The sequence below is a fragment of the Gossypium hirsutum genome, chromosome D04 (assembly GCF_007990345.1).
Source record: "Gossypium hirsutum isolate 1008001.06 chromosome D04, Gossypium_hirsutum_v2.1, whole genome shotgun sequence".
In the NCBI taxonomy this organism is placed as follows: domain Eukaryota; kingdom Viridiplantae; phylum Streptophyta; class Magnoliopsida; order Malvales; family Malvaceae; genus Gossypium; species Gossypium hirsutum.
The window spans coordinates 9648296-9673228 of NC_053440.1; the positions used below are offsets into that span (position 1 = coordinate 9648296).

The 24933-nt window shown below is 33.4% G+C and overlaps 2 protein-coding genes across 3 annotated transcripts; one reads left to right on the forward strand and one right to left on the reverse strand.

Moving 5' to 3' along the window:
• Positions 1-15105: 15105 nt before the first annotated feature.
• LOC107926001 (cyclic nucleotide-gated ion channel 18) lies at positions 15106-18143 on the forward strand. The gene is made up of 6 exons (XM_016856768.2): positions 15106-15830; positions 15909-16121; positions 16207-16517; positions 16606-16717; positions 16808-17044; positions 17124-18143. The coding sequence occupies exons 1-6, from the start codon at positions 15354-15356 to the stop codon at positions 17916-17918; spliced, it is 2145 nt and encodes a 714-aa protein (XP_016712257.1). The 5' UTR covers positions 15106-15353; the 3' UTR covers positions 17919-18143.
• Positions 18144-20852: 2709 nt separating this feature from the next.
• Positions 20853-24141, reverse strand: LOC107926088 (uncharacterized). 2 transcript variants are annotated; one of them, XM_016856881.2, is made up of 6 exons: positions 23854-24079; positions 22571-22906; positions 22384-22490; positions 22146-22278; positions 21779-21973; positions 20853-21365 (listed from the first exon to the last, which is right to left on the reverse strand). In XM_016856881.2, the coding sequence occupies exons 2-6, from the start codon at positions 22889-22891 to the stop codon at positions 21081-21083; spliced, it is 1041 nt and encodes a 346-aa protein (XP_016712370.2). In that variant the 5' UTR covers positions 22892-22906; positions 23854-24079; the 3' UTR covers positions 20853-21080. The 2 variants fall into 2 exon arrangements, with proteins under 2 accessions (XP_016712370.2, XP_040947851.1); XM_041091917.1 differs by having other exon boundaries at positions 22571-24141.
• Positions 24142-24933: the final 792 nt, after the last annotated feature.

The following is a 24933-nucleotide window of genomic DNA, read 5'->3' on the forward strand; positions in this document are numbered from 1 at the left end:
TTCATTAATTTTTATATATAGTTTTAAAGTTTAAAATTTTCATAGAAAATTTAATTTAAATAATATTTTTTATTTATTCTAAAAAGTATATTTAAAGTTCAAATATAAAAAACAAAATAAAATATAATATTTATCATAAAAATAAATATTATTTGATTAAAATATTTTTTTAAAAGTTATATTTTTAGTGTCGTTTTTGTTAGAAACGTCGCTAAAGGTTTGTTTTTTAGGTCATATTTTTAGTGGCATTTGTGACAAAAGCGTCGCTAAAGCTCATGGTCTTTAGTGGCGTTTGTGATAGACGCGCCGCTAAAGGTCATGGTCTTTAGCGGCGTTTTTTTGCATAAACGCCGCTAAAGTTAGTGGCGTCTTCTGTAGTGGCACTTTTTGCGGCGCTTTCTTTTAGTGGCGTTTAAAAGTGCCGCTAAATGCCTAAAAAAACGCCGCTAAAAGCCTGTTTTGATGTAGTGACTTGTCAAAATTTTACAATCTATAAAAGCCTTATTGAATGCACCCCTTATTTATTTAAAATCTTTTCTAGGACAATAAGTTTGAATAAAACATTTATAGTTTGTTACACACTTTCCAAGGTAGTTTAAACCTTACAACCTAGATGTTTGATTTAACAAACATATTCGCAGCGTATATTACTAATTGTCATTTAAAAACATATTTCTAATAATGTCCATCTGTATGCATAATATTTCCCTCGGTCTACCACCATGACACATCCCTAGCTTGGCCCCTTTCGATTCACTGGTTCGATTATCAGACCTGCATACCAAAAGATGCATATAAGTTCAAAGGAACTTAGTGGGCCTCACTCATTATTACCTTTTAACGGTGTTGTATAAATTATCAACTCAAGGGTTCGATTTCCTTCTCATACATCAATATTTGCACTTAACCGTCTTATACTCATTCTACACGACTGGCGGATCACAAACCTCACACCATATTTCGAATCTCATTACACAATTTCTTTACAAATAGTAGTTGGTTACACTTCCTAGAATGATACTCAGCGGATGCTACTCTTAATGTATTCCTTCATAGAATCTAGTAATTACCAAAACACCAGATACATCGTATTTTCAAATTAGTCCAGATAACCAGACTTGCTTTGAAGAATGTAATGTTTAATTCAAGCGGTAGAATCTTAGATGACTTCAATATTGAACCTAAGAAGTTCCAAGTTTGGCGGACCCTTGCACCACCAACATTCTAAATACCCCAAATTCTCTGTTATGGCGGTCACTTATGCAGAATCATTAAACGAGTTCTTGTCGAGAACTCTTTCAGATAATGCCTCATAGGCATCCCCAGGTTTTACTACAAGTATGAAATAACAACTCACCACAACGGCTTTCCAGAGAATTTGCCATAAAGGATTTCCAAAAGATACGCCACAAAGGCTTTCCAAAGAATTTGCCACAAAGGCTTTCCGGAGAATTCGCCACAAAGGCTTTCTAGAGAATTCTTGAGTTTACAGTGTCGATGGACCTTGTGTTTAACGTCTCAGTGGACCAACACAATGGATGGCATGGAGCGTCACTAACATGGTCTTACACCGTCTCGCAATCTTGGCGTGTTATCAAATGATGCCATGGGGCCTCACCCACATGGTCTTACACATATTGTATTCGCCTGCAAGGTTGGACCGTGATCTGTCAGTCTAGTTTGCAAGGTTGGGCCTCACCCACGTGTTATCAAATAAAGTTTTTTTCTACATTTTCATCTGACACAAATCTGTCAGTATTAGAATAGTATAACAAAAAGCTATTAGACAATGACCATACTCACGCCTACAACACAACTTATCACACTTACCCAGACTCCATGAGTCAACTTATCACGACAAAGACACTTATGTAAATCTCATTCATATCTATAACGAAATCATACTTTCTAACACATATTTCCCCATTTACATATATCACACATTGTTCACTTCATTTATGTACTTGTAAATAGTTCTCAGAAAACACACGTACACATATTTGCATCACTCTACAAAAATACATAATCATTCACAGGAACATCAACCATAACATAATCAACATAAAATGACATGCATGAATCAAGTTTAGAGGCTTACCAAAGACCTACCTTTACTTCGACCTAGAGTTTTTGTTTTGATTGTTTTTCTTAATCTAGTAGTAGAAATTCTTAAAAGATCATAAGATTTCCATTAGAATCCTTATTACGAATATTTTACTAACATTTCAACTACATGCGACCCTTATGTAATGTCTTATTATAACACTCATTCCATCTATAATTATAATGTGCAAAGCTGTAAGACTTACCAAAAGGCAAAATCATCTACTTATTAGACTAGATCTTAGTTTGATCTTAACAAAGAAGAAGAAGAAGAAGAAGAAGAAGAAGAAGAAGAAGAAGAAGAAGAAGAAGAAGAAGAAGAAGAAGAAGAAGAAGAAGAGAATGTTGAGGTTAAAAAAAAGAACTTGAACCTTAAACAGATAGAAGAACTATTTAAAATGTCCCCTTCCGATAAATATACTTTCGGTCCCCCAGATTTTCCTACCAAACCCAAGGTAGGTAAAAGAAAATTCGGTAAAAGTTAACCTTACTATTGACCAGTCATGGGGAGGGTCAAATCAATCTAATTGACACTTGTTGAGAAATGGCCAGCCATGTCGCTTGTGATGATTTGTTTAGTTTACTTGTTATTGTGTACAAGTAATCTTTCACACATCTTGTTACTCTACTCTTTATTTTGATATTTGTTTCTATTGCTGCAGAATTCCAACAACTCTCAACAGAATCCGATACAAGATTCAATTGAATAGTACTCATGTAAATCAGGCGTACTATTACTTAGTAGAGACTTGCGTTTGGCGTGGTCCTAAGGACAATTAAGTTTCCTACAATTTCCTTATACATTTGACAGGCTCTTAGCGCTCAAACAAAACTCTGGGGCATACTCCTTAATAAGCGTGCACTTTCATTGGCGTAATCTCTCTTCACTTGAAAACACCATGTGATTAATTTCTTAGATATCGCCAATGGGCGAATACTTTAACACTAGTATGCGTCAATACTTTAACTCGCCATTAGGCCAGCAGGGTCACGGATTATGTCACCACAGTACACTCATTAGTTTACCTACCTACCTACCTTACTTCTCTTCTCGAGTCTGCTGATTTTCGGGGTGTGGCACTTTAAGTACTAAAGGCTCATTCCTACGCAAGAGCTAGCATTATTATGAAAAAAAAATTATCATTGAGCTTTCTCACTTAAACAAAATCACATGAAAAAGTCGATTCCAATAAAAAACCATAATCTTAAAACAACCTAAAACCTAAGAAAATAAGAGAAATTAACAAATAAAACAACAACTTAAACATATTCCCCCCGCCCAACTTAAAGGAAAGCAATTCCCTCATTGGTAGACAAACAAAAAAAAATAACAAAATAAACATTAACATAACAACAAACCACTACTAAGTAAAAACAACGAAATAACTCAAAATAATGAAAAAGAAAAAGAAAAATCCCTCCACTTTTACTGATGACTATCGTTGTTGATATTGGTGTCAGGCTCTTCTTGCTCTTCTTTAGTAACAGGGCTCCATGGTTGAAATATTTGCTGTAAAAAGTGAGGTGAGAAATAAAAGGGCCATCTATCGAATTAATAATACTTATCTAAGAAGTAATAATACTCTCGCCCAACAAGTCTGTCCAACATCTGATCAATGAAAAGGACGCGGGAAATGATTTTTCTTGGTATAGTCTATGTAAATCCTCCAACCTGTAACTATTCTAGTAGGAATCAACTCATTGTCATTATTATTTATTCCTATAAATCTATCCTTTTTCGATACACACAGATTATGTAACACCCCTTACCCGTATCTGTCGCCAGATTAGGGTTACGAGGCATTACCGACAGAATATAGCTCAAAATAGGCATTCATTACATTTCATGCTTCGTATTACAATCACATCAATACACATGATTTTATATTTAAATAAAAAATATCATACGGCTTATAAATCGAAACACATTCATATAAATCATTATACATAGAAAATCAATTGATCAACTAAAACCCAACCATGCTAGATTTCCATTAATACATGAACTATTCATGCTTCACAATAAAAACTACTTTACTTTATAAGTATAATATTCAAAACATACTAACATTACATATATGATATTCAAATACCTAGTTTATAATCAAACCTATTTCGTTTTATAAACCAAGTGCGCATATTACAACATTTATTCATAATACATTTTTAATGTTCACTTGACTTTTATTAGCCAATTTTCATGTACTTAGCCAAATCAAAATATAACACTTCCATATGCTTTTAATCATGCCCAATTTCATTCACACAACCAAACTAACATATCTCATATTTGGTCAATTAATAAAACTTTCATTGATATGTATTATTATGACATTTGTATATCTAACCACAGCAAAGCATATCATTGATATGTATATAAATATTTTACTTAGCATATGCCGAATATATCATCAACTTACATTTTCGTACCTAATTACTTAACTACAAACCAAACAATTGAATACATATTTCATCAATCATGACAACATTCAATACATAATGTGATTATGAAATTATGATACAAACCAAATCACATACTTATCATTATGAATCCAAAGCCTTAGCCAAATATACATATACGTATTAAATATCACTTAATGACATGATTTCAATACCATTGTCGAATCATAAATAACTTATGACCATCACTTATAATTCATCACATGACCAAATGCTTAATTTACATTATTAACAACATTCAATTTGAATCATGTTTCAATTTATGCATCTCTATAATAAGTTATTAACAATCCATAACCCAAACACATTCAAGAATCACATGTATCAAGCTTTCCAAATGAACTAATCATAGGCAATATATAATTACTTCATGCCAAAACATATATATATATATCATGACCAAAACTATATAACTCAAGCATTAAAATATATCCATTATATCAAAAGTATAGAAACTACGCTTAACCAAAATAGTAAGCCATTTTCGCATGGCTCATATTTACATATCCCAAAATCAAAAATTTTAACTAAACTATACATGCCATAAGTTCAAATTCAAACTTAATAAAATACCAAAAACAATCGGTAGTGTGATGAACTTCTCTGATGATCCCTGAGCTCGTAACCGACAACCAAAATCTATAAAACAAAGAGCAAACATGCACACACATTAAGCTTTCACAGCTTAGTAAGTCATAAGCAAATATTAATCAAATGAACATTAACACTAAATCAACTAACTGAACCAATCCAAACCTTAACTAAATATACACATATCGCACTCACAAGTGTATATATTATCAAATATACATTAGCATTTTAACATCATATGACAGAATGCACAAGTACTCAAGAACATATATAATTCTCACTTTTAATATCACATATACATCATTTGGCCGAATGTATATATTCATATATGCATACACATAGTTCACATTAATATATATAACATTTATATCATCAATTCAAACATCCAACTTGCCATATTTTCATAACTTTGTATGAATACATATATGTGCCTTTTTAACTCGATTTTCACACTCGGTTTTAACTTATTATTACCCATTGAACCATTCGGAATTAAAAAGGATACTCGGATAATCGAACATTTCATACAACGACAACGTCCTAGACGTGGTCTTATATGTAATTACATATCGATGCCACTGTCCCAGACAGGGTCTTGCACGTATGTCACAAGTCGATGCCAACGTCCCAAACGTGGTCTTATACGATAACACATAACGGAATCCTATGTCATGACATAAGTATCCTAACTATTCCTAAGGTTCGTACGAGACTTTCGGACGTCAAAACTCAATCATTTCAAGCTCATGAACATTGTTCCCATGCTTAATTCATTTTAGCATATTATATACACAAGTAATAATTCACTTCGGTATAATAAAAAAATGAATACAATAGAATTTATCAAAACTTATTTACTTATAAACTTACCTCGAATAACGATGAATGAAATAAAAGGACTATTCAATTATTTTTTTTTTCCCCGATCCAAATTTGATTTCTTTAGTTCTTGATCTAAACATATTCAAATTAAACTCATCCAAAAACACATAAATGGGAAAATTACCATTTTACCATTGACATTTAACACTTTTTACAATTTAGTCCAAATTGCACAAAATGCAAAACGTGCAAAATTTGCACACATCATGCTTGGGCCGAATCTTCCTCATGCTCATACAAGTCCATGTATTTCATTTATTTCACATTTAAGTCCCTCAAAATTTTATTTTCATAATTTAGCCCAAATGACTCAAATTCATTAAAAATCCAAAGACAAAACATTATAATCTATCACATATCTTTTATTTTCTATCATCAAATAATAAAAATCACAAGCTATCATCAATAGCAAAACAAAAAATCATCATCAAATTCAAAAATTAAAACATGGGCTTTATAGATTTCATAGCAACGATCTCAAAAACGTAAAAATTATCAAAAACTGAGTAAAACACATACCTAATTTGAATTTCCAAAGTGCCGAACCTAGGTTTCTTTTCTTTCTTCTTTTCTTTTTGATGTTTCGACTATGGATGAAAAAATGCATAGCTTATTTTGTTTTTTTTCATGTACTTTTATTATATGTTATTTTATTACTTACTATTTTAACCTTAATTATAAAACATAATAATAAACTAATATATGTCCGTAATGGTCCACTCAAGATACTAATGGTTTAATAACATTATAAGGATCGAATTTTAACCTCAGTGGGAGAAATCACATATGATGGGTCGGATCGGTACCGTCGAAGCATCGAAACATGGAATATATTATGGATCTTTTCTAACTCAGATGGTAACAACAATCTGTAAGCAACCGGCCCGATACGCTCTATAACTTTATACGGCCCAATAAATCTCGAACTCAATTTGCCTTTACAACCAGTTCTGAATATTTTTTCCCACGGTGAGACTTTCAAAAACACTTTGTTCCCAATCTGAAACTCAATATCTTTACGTTTTAAATCTGCGTACGACTTCTGACGATTTGACGTAGCTTTTAGACTATCACGAATCACTTTCCCTTTCTGTTCAGTCTCTTCAATCAAATCAGCCCCATGTATTTTATTTTCACTGAGCTCAGTCCAATATAGAGGTGTTTGACATTTAGGACTGTACAAAACCTCGTATGGTGCCATTTTGATACTCGATTGATAGCTATTATTATACGCAAATTCAATCAGTGGTAAGTATCATTCCCATGTACCTTCAAACTTAAGAATGCAACATCTCAACATATCCTCAAGTATCTGAATAATTCTCTCGGATTGACCATTCGTCTGTAGGTAAAAAATAGTACTAAAGTGTAGTTTCGTACCTAATGCATCTTGCAGTTTCTTCTAAAATCGCGATGTGAACCTCGGATCTCTATCTGAAATAATAGAAATAGGTACTCCGTGCATTCTCACAATCTGAGAAATATACAATTCAACAAGTTTATCAAGCGAGTAATCTGTGTGAATCGGAATAAAATGAGCCGATTTAGTCAATCTATCCACAACAACCCATATTGCATCTTCCTGATTAGGTGACAAAGGCAATCCCGATACAAAATCTATCGTAACTCTGTCCTATTTCCACTCGGGTATCATAATCGGCTGAAGTAACCCAGACGGTACTTGATGCTCGGCTTTAACTTGCTGACAGATTAAACATTTTGAAACAAAGTTAGAGATGTCTCGTTTCATACCAACCCCTAGCAAAGCTATTTCAAATCATTATACATTTTCATACTACCTAGATAAGCAAATAACCGACTGCTATGAGCTTCATTCAAAATTATTTAAATCAACTCTGAATTTCTCGGGACACACATTCAGTCTTTAAACCTCAAACAACCTTCAGAATCAACTCAAAACTCTGAATCGGTATTTGCATCACAATGAGCCCGTTTTGTTATCAATTCGTTATCAACTTTTTGAGCCTCACAAATTTGTTGCAGGAATACCGGTCTAGCTTTTAATTCAGCTAGAATAGATCCGTCATTACATAACATCATCTGAGTGTTCATTGCCCGCAAAGCAAATAGGGACTTCCGACTCAAAGCGTTAGCTACAACATTAGCTTTTCCTGGATGATAATCAATTACAAACTCATAAGCAGGTTTCTTGCACTGAATTTCGTTCAACCGTAACATGCTGAGCTGATGTCGCGACATGGGAATCAATTTTTGTTGTAATTTGTTGTTCCCTCTAGATCCTCGTTTATCTCTTTGCCTATTTCCCATTCTTTCTCCATAATTTTTTCTTTTTTCAAATTGACTCCATAGAACCTTAGATTACACTACTTGGGTGTCAATTACTTCTTTTGTTGTTCAGCTAAAATAATGTTTTACTTTTTTTCCATTGATAAGAAAAGTTTGCCCTCCGTTTCTGATAAGTTCTATTGCCCCATGAGGTGTCACTTGATTTATAGTATATGGGTTTATCCACCTTGATTTTAATTTAACAAGAAATAATTTTAGCCTTGAATTAAAAAATAGAACTTTTTGGCTTGGAGCGAACTCTTGTGTCCTTATTTTAGCATCATGCCAAAGTTTGCTTCCTTTTTTTATATATTTTAGTATTCTCATAAGCCATAAACTAAAATTCTTCCAATTCTTGCTATTAAAATAGTCTTTCTTTCTTGGCTAACTCTGGGTCCAAATTCAATTTTTTTATTGCCCAGTATGTTGTTTTCTCTACTTTGATCGGTAGATGACAATTTTTCCCGTCTACTAGTTTGTAAGGGGACATGCATAACGGAGTTTTGTATGTTGTTCTATAAGCCCATAGTGCGTCATCTAATCTTGCTACGCAGTCTTTTCTATTTGGATTTACCGTTTTTCCAAAATTTGTTTAATTTCTCGATTAGACACTTCTGCTTGTCCATTGGTTTGTGGGTGATATGTTGCCATCTGATGTCTTATGTTGTATTTGGCTAAAGCTGCTTCAAGTTGTTTACTGCAGAAATGGGATCCTTCATTGCTTACCAACACACAAGGTGTTCCAAATCTAAAAAAAATTTTCAAAAATCTAACTTCCGCTTTTGTGTCGTTCATAGGTAAGGCTACTGCTTCAACCCATTTAGAGATGTAATCAATAGCCAACAAGATGTATTGATTTCCAAACGAACTTGGAAAAGGTTTCGTAAAATCAATTTCCCAAACATCAAATACCTCCATTTCAAGTATCATTGTTTGTGGCATTTCATCTTTTTTTCAATATACTTCTTCTCCTTTAGCATCTATCAAATCCCTGCATGAATTCATAAGCATCTTTGTTCATAGTTGGCCAGTAAAATCCCAATTGCAATATTTTCTAGGTTGTTTTTTTTTCCTTCCAAAATGTCCACCACATGGTGAGGCATGACACCCTTGTAAAATGTATTATATTTCTTCTTTTGCCACACATCTTCGAGCTAACTAATTTGTATATTGCTAAAATACATATTGGTCTTTCCAAATATAATTTTTTTTGCTTTATGCATACTCATCTTCTTTTGCTGTCATGATGCTTTTGTTGGAAAAACTCCTTTAACAATATAATTCATGTAGTCCACATACCATGGTGTTTTATTATTCCTATACCCAGTCTGATATGTATCTATCTTGAATAGTTGTTCAACAGTAAAGGTCTCTTTAATATCTTCAAAAGTTTTCTCCTCTACTCTATTTTCTATTCTGGATAAGTGGTCTGCAATTTGATTTTTTGTGCCTTTTTTTTATCTAATATCCGTATATCAAATTCTTGAAGCAACAATACCCACCTCATTAGTCTAGCTTTTGTTTCTTTCTTTTTTTCACAACATATTTCAATACAGAGTGATTAATGTAAACAAAAACTCTATTTGCCATTAAGGATGGAATTTTTCACAAGTGAAAACAATTGCAAGCATTTCTTTTTCAATAGTACTATAATTACACTGTGTTCAATTGAGTGTCTTACTTGCATAATGAATAGCGCAAAATATGTTGTTTCTCTTTTGTCATAACACTACTCCTACAACATAATCACCAGCATCGCATATTATAATAAAAGGTTTTGACCAATCAAGAGTAATGATTATTGATGCGAAAATAAGTTTTTCTTTTATTACCTCGAAAGCTTTAATGTAGTCCTGATTGAATCTAAAAGGCGTCTCGTTTTGAAAAAGTTGATTCAATGGTTTAGAGATACGAGCAAAGTATTTTATAAATTGCTTGTAAAACCCAGCATGTCCCAAGAAATTTTATTACTCCTCGAATTGTTGTAGGGTTAGAAATATTTTTATGACTTTGATCTTTGCTTTATCCACTTCCAGACCTTTTCTTGATATTTGATGTCCTAAAACTAATCCGTCTTTCACCATAAAATGGCATTTTTCCCAATTAAGCACCAGATTTGTTTCTTCACATCTTTGTAGGACTTTGTCAAAGTTATCTAAACATTCCTAAAAAGTCTCTCCGTATACTCAGAAGTCATCCATAAATACATTCAAACCCTCTTCTAACATATTAGCAAAAATGACAGTCATGTATCCCATAAATGTCGCAAGAGTTTGCATAACCCGAATGACATTCGTTTAAAAGCATACGTGAGAAAAGGATGAATCTCATAAATGACAGTCATACATCTCATAAATGTCAGAATTAACTCATTCTTATCTTTCTCAACCACTATTAATCCTCCTTTCTTCGAAACACATTGTGTAGGGCTAACCCATTTACTGTCAGAAATTGCGTAAACAATACCCTCGTCTAGCCATTTGAGTAATTCCTTTTTCACCACTTCTTTCATAGTCAGATTTAACTGACGTTGGGCATCTACCACTAGCTTTTCCCTTATTCTAATTTGATCTTGTGTTGGCACAATGTCGGATTAATTCCCTTAATGTCGGCAATAGTCCATCCAAAGGCTTTCTTGTATGTTTTAAAAATACTCAATAATACTTCTTCTTGCTTAGAATCTAATCTTATAGCTATAATATCGGGTAATGTATTGTGCTCTCCTAAATACCCATACTTCAAATGTTCTGGTAATGGTTTTAATTCTAGTTCATGAGGTTTAACAATGGAATGAACCCTTTTATCGTGTTGGAAATTATTTGTTTTGGTTGTTCTCTACTTTTACGCCACCTATAAAGTTGTAAGGCTATCTCTTTATTTTTCTCGTTCAACGTCATCTAATTTTTCATCGTTTGATTCGTATTCATCTTGTTTAACAAAATCTCTGATAGTTAACTCTAGGGTATTATGGGCTTGTTCTTTTGGCTTAGATTCTACCAATCTTGCAGCTTTTAATTCCCGATGTATATCACAAGTTACTTCATTTTCACTGAACTTTTCCAATATTTCCATGACTTCTCTTCTTATTTTCTTCCAAACACTTCCTTCAGTTATAATGTCAAATTGTTGTCTGTTTTGGCTATCCAATCCATCATAAAAATGTTGAATTTGAATTGCAAAATGTATACCTCCTTCCAATATTGACAAAAGGATTGCTTTAAATATTTTCCAAGCTTGCCCTAACGTTTCAGTAGCCTTTTGTTTATATTTGAATAATTTTTCGTAAATACTAATTACCTAAGTCATTGGCAAGACCCGTCGAAGGAATAACTGCACAAAGTCAGTCCATGTAGTAATTGTATCTGGTGGGAGTGCATCTAACCAAGCTCCTACTTTTCCACCTTACGCAAATGGGTTTAGTAATAATTTAACAACTTTTGTTGAGTCGCCAATGTACGTGAAAGTATTACATATATGTTTGAACTGCCGAAGGAAAGCTACGAAATCCTCTTTTGTATAATCATTAAACCTGATATTAGAATAAATTCATGTTAACAAGGAGGGATTCAATTCAAAATAAGGACTATGGATCATGGTATGGGTGATACTAGGTCGAAACCAACTCATATCAAAAGGAAATGTTCCTAACACCTGCATCATATTGTTAGAGGTCATTTATCATATTATGGCAATCAAATATTAATTTGTCAACTTCCTTTATGAGTCGTTTCTTGTTTAGTCTTTCTAGATTAGTGGTTAGCTCTATAAGTGTCCCCTACTGAGAGTCATACATTGAAACCACAAAGCAAAATAAAAATGTTAGTAAAAAAATCATTATATAATTTAGATATTTCCTATTTATTCTATTGAATGTAAAATTTAAACTAATTTAGTAGCGTCACCTCCCCGGAAATGGCACCAAAAACTTGACCGTCTCCAAACATACCAACGTCTAGAGTATGAATACTGCAACTAAAAGATATGGAATTAAGGCAGTGTCCACAAGTATACGGGTCAGGTTGTAAGATAGTTACAACAAAGTAGGTAAGTACTCTGAGGATCATACCTAATAGAGGCAAGTACTAAATTAATGTCAACCTAAATGCAAATAGAAGTAATTAGTAGTTTAAATAAATTATAGTACGATAAAACATAAAAAGAAATATTTTTGGGTTTTTATAAATATTGAAATAAAAATAACAAAAGTGAACTCCGAAAATATAAATTCTAATTTAATCAAATTTAAGTATGGGTGATTAGCTCGCTCTGGTGATCATAACTAATTCCTATTTTGGGTTTCTATACAATCAACTAGTCGCTACCCTAGTAGGATCTCTCGATCTTCCACTAAACTAATAAGTCAACAAGAACTACTTATCTCTTGACTTCACATTCCAGACCAGTTCGGGATTAAGGTGTTCACGGATAGGCCATACTAATTTTGGGTTAATTCCTACCAAAATGACTTCCTAGAGTCATCAAGCCTAGGGTTTAAGTTCTTCCCAAATAGCTGATCCGCTAAGAAAATCCTACATAGTAATTAATTAATCACACCTCCACTCATTAATCCCCCATAAAAGGATTAGTTCCTTGTGGATCTCATGAACACAATAATCTTGATAATAAAGATAAGCATGAATAATGAATCAAGAGAAAGGGTTAAAAGAATCTTGAATTGTATTGATTGAAGTGCAGAATCCAAATAGAAAAGAACTGAAATAAACCTAAAGTTTAAAAGAAAAGAAAAACTAAAGACTAAATTTACAAAGAAAAACTTAGAATATAAAAGTTGTCTTTCAACAAGTGTTTTAAGAGTTTATTTATAGAGTTAGGGTTGTCGTCATCATTAACCCTAAGTTAGTTTACGTTCTCATGTTTAATTTTCATTGTGCTAACCAAAATTCCCCTGGCTCGTGAGTGCTTCTCATATAGAACTGATGTTGCGACACCCTAGTCCCTATGTCACGACATCAAAGGCAGTATGCACGGTTTAGGGCTAGCTTCAGGGGTGTGTCGCGACATTGCTTGGCTATGTTGCGACACCCAAGGCAGTATAGCAATCCTAGCATTTTGCTCCCTATGTTGCGACATTGAACTCCCCGCATTGTAACATAGTGACTAGTTTTGAGTTCCTATGCCTTTGAATGGTTTCTTGCATTCTTACTAAGTACGTTAGCTCGCCTTTAGGCCTCAATCGGCCCCTAAGGTCAATAAAAGACTCAAAATGTGATTTTTATTGAATTTAACTAAACTAAGAAAACATAAATAAAACATACTAAAATTGCTCATATTCAAGCTCCTCAAGCACTAAAACTAGTTAATCTGCTACACCGAATTACGGCAAATTAGTTAACTTGTGACACCAACTTAATCAATAACGTTATCAATATATATAAAATTGATGGATGTAATAAAGTGTGAATAATGAAATTAAAATATACAAAATGTTTTAAGGTAAAGCTTTGGTTTAGTGGTAAAGTTAAAGTTTTATTTATGCAAATTACATGGGTTCAAATCCATGGATAGATAGAGAGGGAGGGCAGAGCTCTTGGTTTTTTTGTGTTGTCAAAGAGTTGAACAATAATAGATGGCGAGTGCCTGATCGAATTGATCGGGTCATGTAGGAACAAGGTTCAAGTCTACCGGTCTGTTAGGATGCCTCAGCTGCATACATCACTGCACTTCCACTTGACACCTATCGTAATGATAAACGGCTTGTCTCGCCGTGACCTTCTCTTGAATTCTCAAAACTTCTGTCACTCGATCCTCGCAGGGACAGAGAACCACTTGCCGTCTCGGCTGTGCTACCGGAGGCTTTGGGGAAGTTGGAATAGGAGAGCACTCATCTTGGGGTGGGCTTACTACTTAGATGCTTTCAGCAGTTATCCGCTCCGCAGTTGGCTACCCAGCGTTTACCGTGGGCACGATAACTGGTACACCAGAGGTGCGTCCTTCCCGGTCCTCTCGTACTAGGGAAAGGTCCTCTCAATGCTCTAACGCCCACACCGGATATGGGTCGAACTGTCTCACGACGTTCTGAACCCATCATATGCATTTTTTATTGTTTTTTCAAGTAAAAAAGTTAAGGTACACTCAAATAATGTAACTTTATTTTAAACACGGGATAATACTTTCATAATTTCTTTAACCCAGTTGGTGCTTGGTTGACTTGAGACACCATTTCAATCAGATGAAGATAATAAAATATGCATAATAAAATTAAAATGTACAGAATATTTAAAGATAAAATTTTGGTTGAGTGGTAAAATTAAGATTTTATTATATAAATGGCACATGTAATTTTTTTCTTTAAATAAAAGGCTAAAGTGTCATCGAATAATACAACTTATTTTAAATACGAAAGAATATTTTCGTAATTCACCTAATCGAGTTAGTGTCCAGTTGCCTCGTGACACAAACTTTATTAAGAACTTAAATGATAATATAAATAGAATATAACTTATATAAATATAAATATGATTTTTATAATCTTCAATTGTAATTTAACATAAATATAATTTTAACATTTTTCATTAATTTGTATCTATATATATATACTACTTAATCAAAACTTGAATTTGGTGTACAAAAATAGGAAAATATTTTATATTAATATTTCATAACTAAATTTAAATTAAAAATTATTTAAAGATTAAATAATTCAAAATAATCATAACAGTGGGCATTGATTTTACTTAAAAATCCTGATAAAAAAAGAAGCAGGGTCCGAGCTTCATGCAGGTTGAAAGGTTGGGCGCAAATCTCTCGTCTCTCTCCTAAACCAGTTTCTCTTCCACAATCCATCCTCTCTCTCCTTCCCTTGTATCGCCGCCACACCATTTCTCTGCCCTTTTTCTTTTTTGTATTTTTCTTTCAATACATTTTTCATGTCTACTTATTTGATGCAATTTTAAGTTACATCGTTTTGTTCTGTTTTGTTTTGTTTTTTTCTTTCTATCCTCCTCTCTTTCGCCGCGGAATCGGTGTAGCATCGGAATCCGCAATGGAAGATGAATAGCGTACTCCCTTCGTTCCGCTACTTACCTTCCACCTCCACCACCAACGCCACCGCCACACGTCCTACACCACAATCCAAAGACAATGATAATACCGACTTCTCCCTACTATGGCATTACCAAATATTGGACCCCGGCAGCGACATTGTTTCCTATTGGAACCATGTGTTCTTGATTGTTTGCATTATGGCGTTGTTCATAGACCCTCTTTACTTCTTCCTCCCTTACGTGGGGGGACCTGCATGCTTGGCCTCCGACTCCAGCATGGGGGTCTTCATCACTGTTTTAAGGTCTATGGCCGATCTTTTATATCTTTTCAACATGGTCATCAAGTTTAGGACGGGTTTCATTGCCCCCAATTCTAGGGTTTTCGGAAAGGGTGAGCTTGTTATGGATGCCAGGGAGATTGCGATACGGTACTTGAAGAAGGATTTTATCATTGATCTTGCAGCTACCTTACCACTACCTCAGGTTTCAACCAATATTCTCATTTCTTATAAATTTTACTTTAATGTAGTCATTTTTCTTAAGGTTTTTTTGTGCATGCAGTTTGTGATATGGGTATTGATTCCAACCACAAGACACTCAAGAACGGATCATGCAAACAACACCATTGCTCTTATTGTGCTCCTTCAATATGTTCCAAGGTTGTTTATTATCTTCCCTCTTAACTCAAAGATCATCAAATCCAATGGAATAATTGCCAAAACAGCTTGGGCTGGTGCTGTATACAATCTCCTTCTCTATGTCCTCGCCAGTCATGTAAGAAATGCAGCCGCAATCCACCTCATAATTATTTTTTTCTTTTCTTTTTAAAATTATAAACTGATGCTTCTGGTGCGTGTAGGTATTGGGAGCAATATGGTATCTGTGTTCAATAGCGAGGCAATTCTCGTGTTGGAAAGAGGAATGCGCGAAGGAGAATGCCTTGAAGGTGATTGCTTGCATCCCAAGTTTCCTGGATTGCAATAGCTTGGTGAAACCGGAGAGGGAATATTGGGCGAATGTGACCAACGTGCTCAACAACTGCGATGCCTCCAACGAAGAGACTGATTTCAAATTTGGAATGTTTGCAGCTGCCTTCACTACTGACGTTGCTTCCAAAAACTTTGTTATCAAGTACTTGTACTGCCTTTGGTGGGGTATCAGAAATTTAAGGTATTACATCACCTAAAGTGTTCATGATGGTTCTTAGCTTGCAAGATGTTTATTATGCATTAATTATGAGTTCCTTTCAATTTTGCAGTTCATATGGGCAAAATTTGGAGACAACCATATATATTTGGGAGAATGTTTTCGCAATTGCCATATGTTTATTAGGATTGGTTCTGTTCGCACTCTTGATTGGCAACATGCAGGTATGGAAACTCTAGCTATTGCATTAAGATAGATTGTATCCATGTCCGAATATGTATGAGAAATAATAATATAACTTGTTATCCTGGAAGACATCATTGCAATCAATGACTGTAAGGATTGAGGAGTGGAGACTTAAACGAAGGGATACAGAGGAGTGGATGAGGCATCGTCAGTTACCTGAAGATTTGCAAGAACGTGTTCGACGATTTGTTCAATACAAATGGCTAGCCACTCGAGGTGTCGATGAAGAGTTTATATTGCAATCTTTGCCGTTGGATCTCCGCCGCGAAATTCAACGCCACTTGTGCCTTTCTCTTGTTCGCCGTGTACGTCATCTTTCTGTATTTCTTGTTCAAATATCAGCATCTATTGGAAAATTTATCTACTCTTTATTTATTTGGCTAGGTTCCTTTCTTCGCACAAATGGATGACCAACTTTTGGACGCGATGTGCGAGCGCCTAGTCTCGTCGTTGAGTACCGAAGGCAATTACATCGTCCGAGAAGGAGAACCGGTCAACGAGATGCTCTTCATCATCCGAGGCCAACTTGAGAGCTCCACGACTGGTGGAGGAAGAACCGGCTTCTTCAACTCCATCACCCTCCGGCCGGGTGATTTTTGTGGTGAAGAGCTTCTCACATGGGCTCTAATGCCCAACTCCACCCTCAACCTGCCCCTCTCAACTCGAACCGTCCAAGCAGTTTCGGAAGTTGAAGCTTTCGCACTCCAAGCCGATGACCTCCAGTTCTTCGCACATCAATTCAAAAGGCTTCAAAGCAAGAAGCTCCAGCACGCATTCCGATACTATTCTCATCAATGGCGAACGTGGGGCGCATGTTTCATACAAGCTGCTTGGAGAAGGTTTAAGAAGAGGAAGATGGCGAAAGAGTTGATTAAAAGAGAGAACAGTTTCTATTACAGGACATTGGGTGATCAAGATGATTATCATTACGACATTGATGATATGGAAGAAGGGTTACTGGACCATGAAGATTACATTGACGGAACATCATCATCATCCATGGATAATCAACAAAATTTTCAACTTGGGGCAACCATTTTAGCTTCAAAGTTTGCTAAAAACACTAAAAAAGGATCTAAAGTTCCTTTGATTGATTCCTCTGCTGATAGTTTAAAGATGCCCAAGTTGTTTAAACCAGACGAGCCTGATTTCTCGGTAGACCATATTGAAAATGTTTAGATAGACAAATTAAAAGAACAAAAAAAAAACAATAGTTAGACAAATTAATATAAAAACTACCCTATCTCTGTATATTTATTTTTACTTGTAGAATTTTAAAAAAAATCACATTCTTAAATATCCTTAATGTTGACTTTAAACCCTATAAGCCAAATTATAAGATGAAATACAAGTAAAGCCATATTTATACAATTCAAGGGCATTTAATGATTATATTCCATTAAATAAAAATGTTCAAATCCATCCATCCAATTTATTTGAATACAAATCTCACGAGTATTTAATTAAAGGGTAAATTACATCAACACTCACTCAACTTTGAGATAGCTGACAAAACAGTCACATTAGTTTCATTTTAGTCACTCAACTTTAGAAAAATAACAAAACAGATACTAACATTATCAAAAAGTGACAAATCAATCACGTACCCACTAGCATTTTCTGTTACAGACCTAACAGGATAAGTGATGTGGCCAGTTAACTAGCTGACGTGGCCAATTAACTAGCCACGTTGGATGTTCATAGTGAAAACCCGCCCAATTTAAGAAGAAATTGAAAAAAAACCCTAATAACATAGAAGAAAAAGAAAAAGAAGAGACTGTAAAATCCCTCTCAAAGTCTCCAACAACCCTAATACAACTGACCCCACAAACAAACCAACAACACCGACAAGTACTCCAGCCACCACCACTTGCACCACCATTAAATTGGGTTAGGGTTTTTTCCCCAATGTTCTTCTTCTATTGTGGACAAATTTCGAAGGCTAAATTTTGTCCCACAGAGAAATTTCTTGTTGAAATACTAAATCACCAAAAAAAAGTTTCTCTACCTAATTTTGGTCAATAACAATACATAAGTAACCAAAAAGAAAAACAAAGTTTAAAGGATAAAGCTGGAGAAAGAGAGAAACATGTGGGTTTTTAGTATTTTACCAGTTTCTAAATCCTAATTTTGGTTTCAATTTCTTTTTATTGCCTTCTCCTTTCTTTTCTGCCTAACAAGTTTGACAAAGTGATTAGACAAGGGAAACAAACAAGATGAAAAGGAAAAACACTCAACACTGATAAAAAGAAAAAAAAAAAGAGCTTGCAAATCTGGGTTCTCCCCTTTCATATTTTGCTTCCCCACGGTTTTTTTTTTCTTTCTTGTTTAAATTCTGATTGTTTCCTTATTTTTGCAGTTGTTTCATATTAGAAATTTGGCGGGGTCTAATTCTGATATCCATCTAATAAAAAGAGGATAGGTATGTATGCCAAGGAATAGGTTGAGAGCAGTGACCACCAAGCAAACTTTAATGGCTGATCACAGCTCTCAAGCATCCCCTGTCCAGAATTGCACTAAACCAATCCCATCTTTCTTCGTTTCTCCACGATTTAAAGCCATGTTGATTTTGTCCGGTATGATCTAAGGGAAATATGATCAATTATAAAAATAAAAATAATTATAATAAATGGTTTAAATATGCCAAATGATATTATATTTTTTCTGAAATTTAAAATTTAATACATATACTTTATTTTTGAAACATTAAATTTTCATATTTTTTTTGTATTTAAAAATATTAACCCCTAAGAATGGTTGATTTGTTAAAAAAAAAGATAGAATAACTTTTTTAGCTCCATTATTTATGGGAATTTAATCCTTACCTTTAAAAACACAAAAGAAAATATTAACAGTTAATGTAATTTTAGTATTTTCAATAAAATTGTAATTTTAAAAAAAATGAAAACTCATTAAATTAAAAATATTTTTTTTAAATTCATTTTAAACAATTCAAAATATAACAAGCGTCCTACAATGGTAAAATAAAATATTAAAAATAAATATTTTAAAATAAAATATTTGTCACTTTTTTAAGGTTGCTTGTGGAATAATAAAAATACACTACGTATATCAAATGCTCACCTTTTAAAAAATATATAAAAATATATATCTTGTTCTAAAATTTCAAAAATGTGTTATTTACTCCATGAATAGTAATAAAATCTCTCCAAACCTTGAGCTATTCATTCGATTCATATAAATCAAATTTTAACAAATTTTTTATTTTAAATAAGATATTTAGTTATATGGCAAAAATATTTTTATGCAAATTTAATTATAAAGGACATGTAATATTAGTACAAAATAATTTTTAAGCAATGATACAAACTCTAAAATAATTAAGATTAAATTTAATATATATATTTTTAAATACACTATATTAAAAGAATTTCATATAAAAATAGACCTAGTGTATTATGAGCAAAATTTTCCACAATATATTTAAATTTATTTCTGTTATTTTAAAAAAATTTACACAAATATTTTTAATTATTTATAATTAAATTTAATTAAAATATTTTTCATATATAAATTATTTGAATGAAATAATGATAAAAACTCTAAAACTTAGCTCCAACCTAATCAAACAAGTTGTTCTATTATTATCCAAACAAATGCGGAAGCTAGAGCTAAGTTTTGACTCCAACTTGAGCTTCTTATAGCTTAAGCTAAGAAATGGAGAGGACCATAAACATTTTTAAAATTAAATAAAATAAAAAGATGTGAACATATGATAAAGACTTCTAAAATAAACCCAAACTCTTAGACACGTAACCCAGATTTAGGATGGGTATATTAGATACATACATACATGCATATATCTATACCTATATCTATATATAATAAAAGTATATTAAAAAAAAATTAAAACTTCTTGTCATATATTTAAAACATCATACCTCATTTCTAAATATATATAAAAAAAATAGAGAGTGAAGATTTAACAAATTAGACTAGCAAACAATAACACCATTATATGTCTTCAGTTCACAGCATGTATACATGGTATTATGTAACATATATGATAGAACATTCAGCTATAAGATTAAGCGCAAAAAAAAAAAAAAAAGGGAAAGCTGAAGCAAATGTATACTATTTTCGGGAACCATATGCAAAGAATATCATTAATTCGATTTCAATTCCAATCCGACTAATTTCTTAACCAAGATGGGAGACAATGATTCAAGAGAATTTACAAGGAAAAAGGACAAAACCAAAGCCAAAACAGTAATAGGTGACTGTAGACTCTGCTCACTAAAGCTCATATATTTGTGGCCAAAATTAAAAAGAAGACATTACTTGCTACAAACTCATATATGGTCGATATAAAACTCAACGTTAGGAACCAATAACGAGACCTTCCCGAGCGATGTTTGTTGTCACACGAAGCACTGCTTGTGCACTTAAAGGAGAGAGCTTTGACAGACAAAAGTTCTCCCAAGAGCCCATCTCTGGATTCTCAGATACTACAGTTGAGAGACCGTGGGACTTCTCATATACAGTTTGTAGCTCCAAAAGAAGGGTTCGAGCAGCCTCCCGTGACTCTGGGAGCTGGTCGCTTAGTTGGGATGCAGCTACTTGTATCAATTTGTCAATTCCATATTCTTTAATTCCCTCAACACCCTGATAAAATCAAATGAATAAAAAAAGAAAAATCATAAAATACGACAGGACATCTATCAAATCCTATAAAATAAAGCAAACAATCATGAAAATAAGTGAACAAGGATATCAGAGGTTGATATCCAAATAATCATCAGTATGCATGAAAAAGTGGTGGGATAAAAAGGAAAAAGAAACAGTAGCTTTGTAAACCATATATACCAAAAATACCCATATATAGCTAGACGCTAACTACTTTAAATGAACTTAGTTAATAGAAATCTATATGAACTATGTTGCTGCAAATATAGCAAAACAACGGTACCATCCAAACCAATGAAACAAATTGAACATGATTAAGACTGGAAAAAAAAATTGGACTTCCTTCCAGATAAATAAAATAGCAGTAAGCATATCAGATCCCAACTGCCTACCAGACGTGGAACACTATGACTAAAGCACATTGATGCCCTTGCTCGAATTCGTGGGTTTCTGTTCTTCAGATAGGGTTGCAACTTGGGCAACAACAACATAGGGGAAACTGAAGTAGTCATAGCCTCTAAGGCCCTCTCAGCTGCCTCACATACGAATCTTTTGTCTTGTGAAGCCTTAAGAAGAAGCTGTACAAGCTGTATCAATCATATTTGAACACATCAGAAAATCCAGAATAGGTTTAATTGTTTCCCAAGATGAAGAAACATTAACAAAAGAGAATAATATAAAAGATGGAAATGCACCATCCAAGAAGGCATAGGAGCAGCCAGACTAATATGCAATAAATCGTAGGGAATGTGAAAGTACCAGGGGATCCAAAGAATCAATCAAATCATCATTATACGCACTGAAAATATTAGCAGATGTCATAATTGCAGTTTTACAAACAGCACTCCTAGGGTTCTTCAAGGACTTAACTACAAGAGGGATCAAATCACCCCTGCACATTAGAACGAGGAACAGAATACACTAGTCAAATTAAATCTAAGACACCCGATGCTCTAGTCTTTCTAGTCAGATAACCAAGTAAGAATTGGAGACTTACAGCATACTATGCATTCTTTCCTTATGGAATACTGATAATCGACGGACATTATTGAGTGTTTCAACAACCAGAATCCAATCTTTAGAGTCAAGTCCAGGTAAGAGCTTCTGAAATAGGTATATATGCAAATCAGCAAACAGTACACCAAATATTAGAAATTGAAGTGTAAACCGAAAGTAAATTATACCTTAAGACATGTATCAACATCTTCTAGATCACTCAAGTTCTCAGATTCAATGTATTCTACTTCCGAATTAGCTACCTCCACTCCAACATTTACAGTTTCACCTCCATTTATTTGAACAGAAGCGGAGCTCTTATTGTGCTGCACATTTAAAGTTTCACCTCCATTTATTTGAACAGAAGACAGGCTTTTCTTCAGCCGCTCTTCAACATTATCAATTGTCTTCCCATTGCAAGGCTTAGAAAAATTCCCTTTACTGGAGCTGTCATTCTTCCTCTCAGGTGTAGGTAAAGTATTGAGATCTCTTAATGCATTCCCCGACATTATAGAAATTAAAGTCTGAAATTGAAAGGCAAGGAATAGACAAACAATGACATATTCCAGATAGTGATCAACAATGAACAAACCTTACAAACTTGCAGCAAAATTAAATTAATTGCTTGGCCAGTTGGTTTAGAGAACTCCATAGCTGAAAACAGTAAAAATCCCTTTTTTTTTCCTGCTTATTCAATGACTACTCATCTTTCATCTCAGATCAACACAGAAAACAAAGTGCTTCTAAGCCAAGCAATCGAGAATTCTTAAGCAGTAATCATATGTTCAATGCTTGAATCTTTCCTTGTACAAATTTCATCTCATTTTTAATAATTTATACCTATAATACCTACTACTGTACAGCCTAACTGCCAACATTTTAACCCACATTCACAAATTAGGCAATATTTGAGCCACACAACTGCGTACTTCCACTTCAAATTTTTCTTTCTAAACTGCCATAATCTGAAAAACGTTTTACCAGTTAAAGACTCTAAAGCGTCAATTAAACCAAATTTACCACTTAAAAGAGAGAGAAAAAAAAAGCCAAAAACAAATATACACCAAAACAATATTTAATTATGAATCTGCGTTCAAAGATATAATCAACGAAAACGAACAAATCTAAGTAAATCTTCATTAATTTTGATTAAATACAGATAAAAAATACACGGGTTTCCACAAATTATGAAGTTCCCGTTTCCACAACAAAATTTAAAAAGATAATCAAAGCAATTGCAAAGAGAGATCTAGATGTCGAAAATGACATTACATAAAAATTAAAAATAAAATAAAATAAAACTATATTATACTAAATTTATATATATATGAAAGATCTGACCGAGAAATTTGCTCAATTTTTCTCCGAGATTTAAATTTCACGAAACAGAAATCAAAATATTAATTATATATATATATATAGAGAGAGAGAGAGGGAGGGAGGGAGGGAGGAAGGGAGAGAGAGAGAATACCAAAGATGGAGAGAGAGGCGAAGCGATCGGCGAACACTGTGACTCGCGTTAAGACTGACCAGTGAAAATGGCGAGTCTTTTATATAAAAGGAAACAAACTGATCCAAAACGATATCGTTTCAGGGTATTGTGGGAAGAAAATCCGACCGGGGCCGGCAGGCACGGGTCTATTGCATGTGAGTGTGAGAGACGGCCTTTTGTCTTTCTCTCTCGCTGTTGAAATTAATATTTATTTTCTAAACGACCTTGGTCTGGCTTTAAATACCGAAAATGCCACTGTTCCATTTTCTTTTGAAGTTGAGGGTCCAACAAATAGAAAAGGAAATTTTGATTTTTGAAAGGATGCTTCATCATTTGAAAAGGCTTTTGGCTCCCTTCATTTTGGATTTATGAAGCTTCATGTTTTTCTCATAAATTCATAATATTATTTTAGGAAAAATTAAATTAATTGACTTTTTTATATGGTGTCACTACACATTAATTAATATTTCCTCTTTTTAAATCATACATTGCCGTAACATTAGTTAGCTTAAAAGAGGAAAACCATGAAATGGGTTGCTTTTCCTTTTCCATGTTGTGTAGATTAGGTGATTACAACACTATCATTATAATTTTGTAGCAAAATAATTAATTTATTATTTATTATAGAAAATAAAATTGATTTTTACATTTTATTTATATGATTTCATATGTGCATTTATAAATTGATAAACACCACTTTTAATTTTGCAAATAAGATTAAAAGCAGGCATCCTCATCCCATTCATTCCATTTACGAACCAATAATTTATAAATGATTTTTTCTTCTTCTTTTTTTTTTTAAACATTTCATGATTTCTAAAATGAATAAATAAAATAAAAACCTTTCACATGGGAAACTAGTGTCGGTGCACCATAATTTGGGCTGCCATTATTGAGGAGACAATGAGTAATTTTCATGGGCCTTAAGTAAGCCATATGCTCCTGTCTCTTTTTTAAAATTTTATACAAATGGGATGTCAATTTCAACTTCTTCTTCTTCTTATTTCAATCTTTTTTCTTTCATTATTTCTGTTCAATAAAAATATTTCACATGTCAAA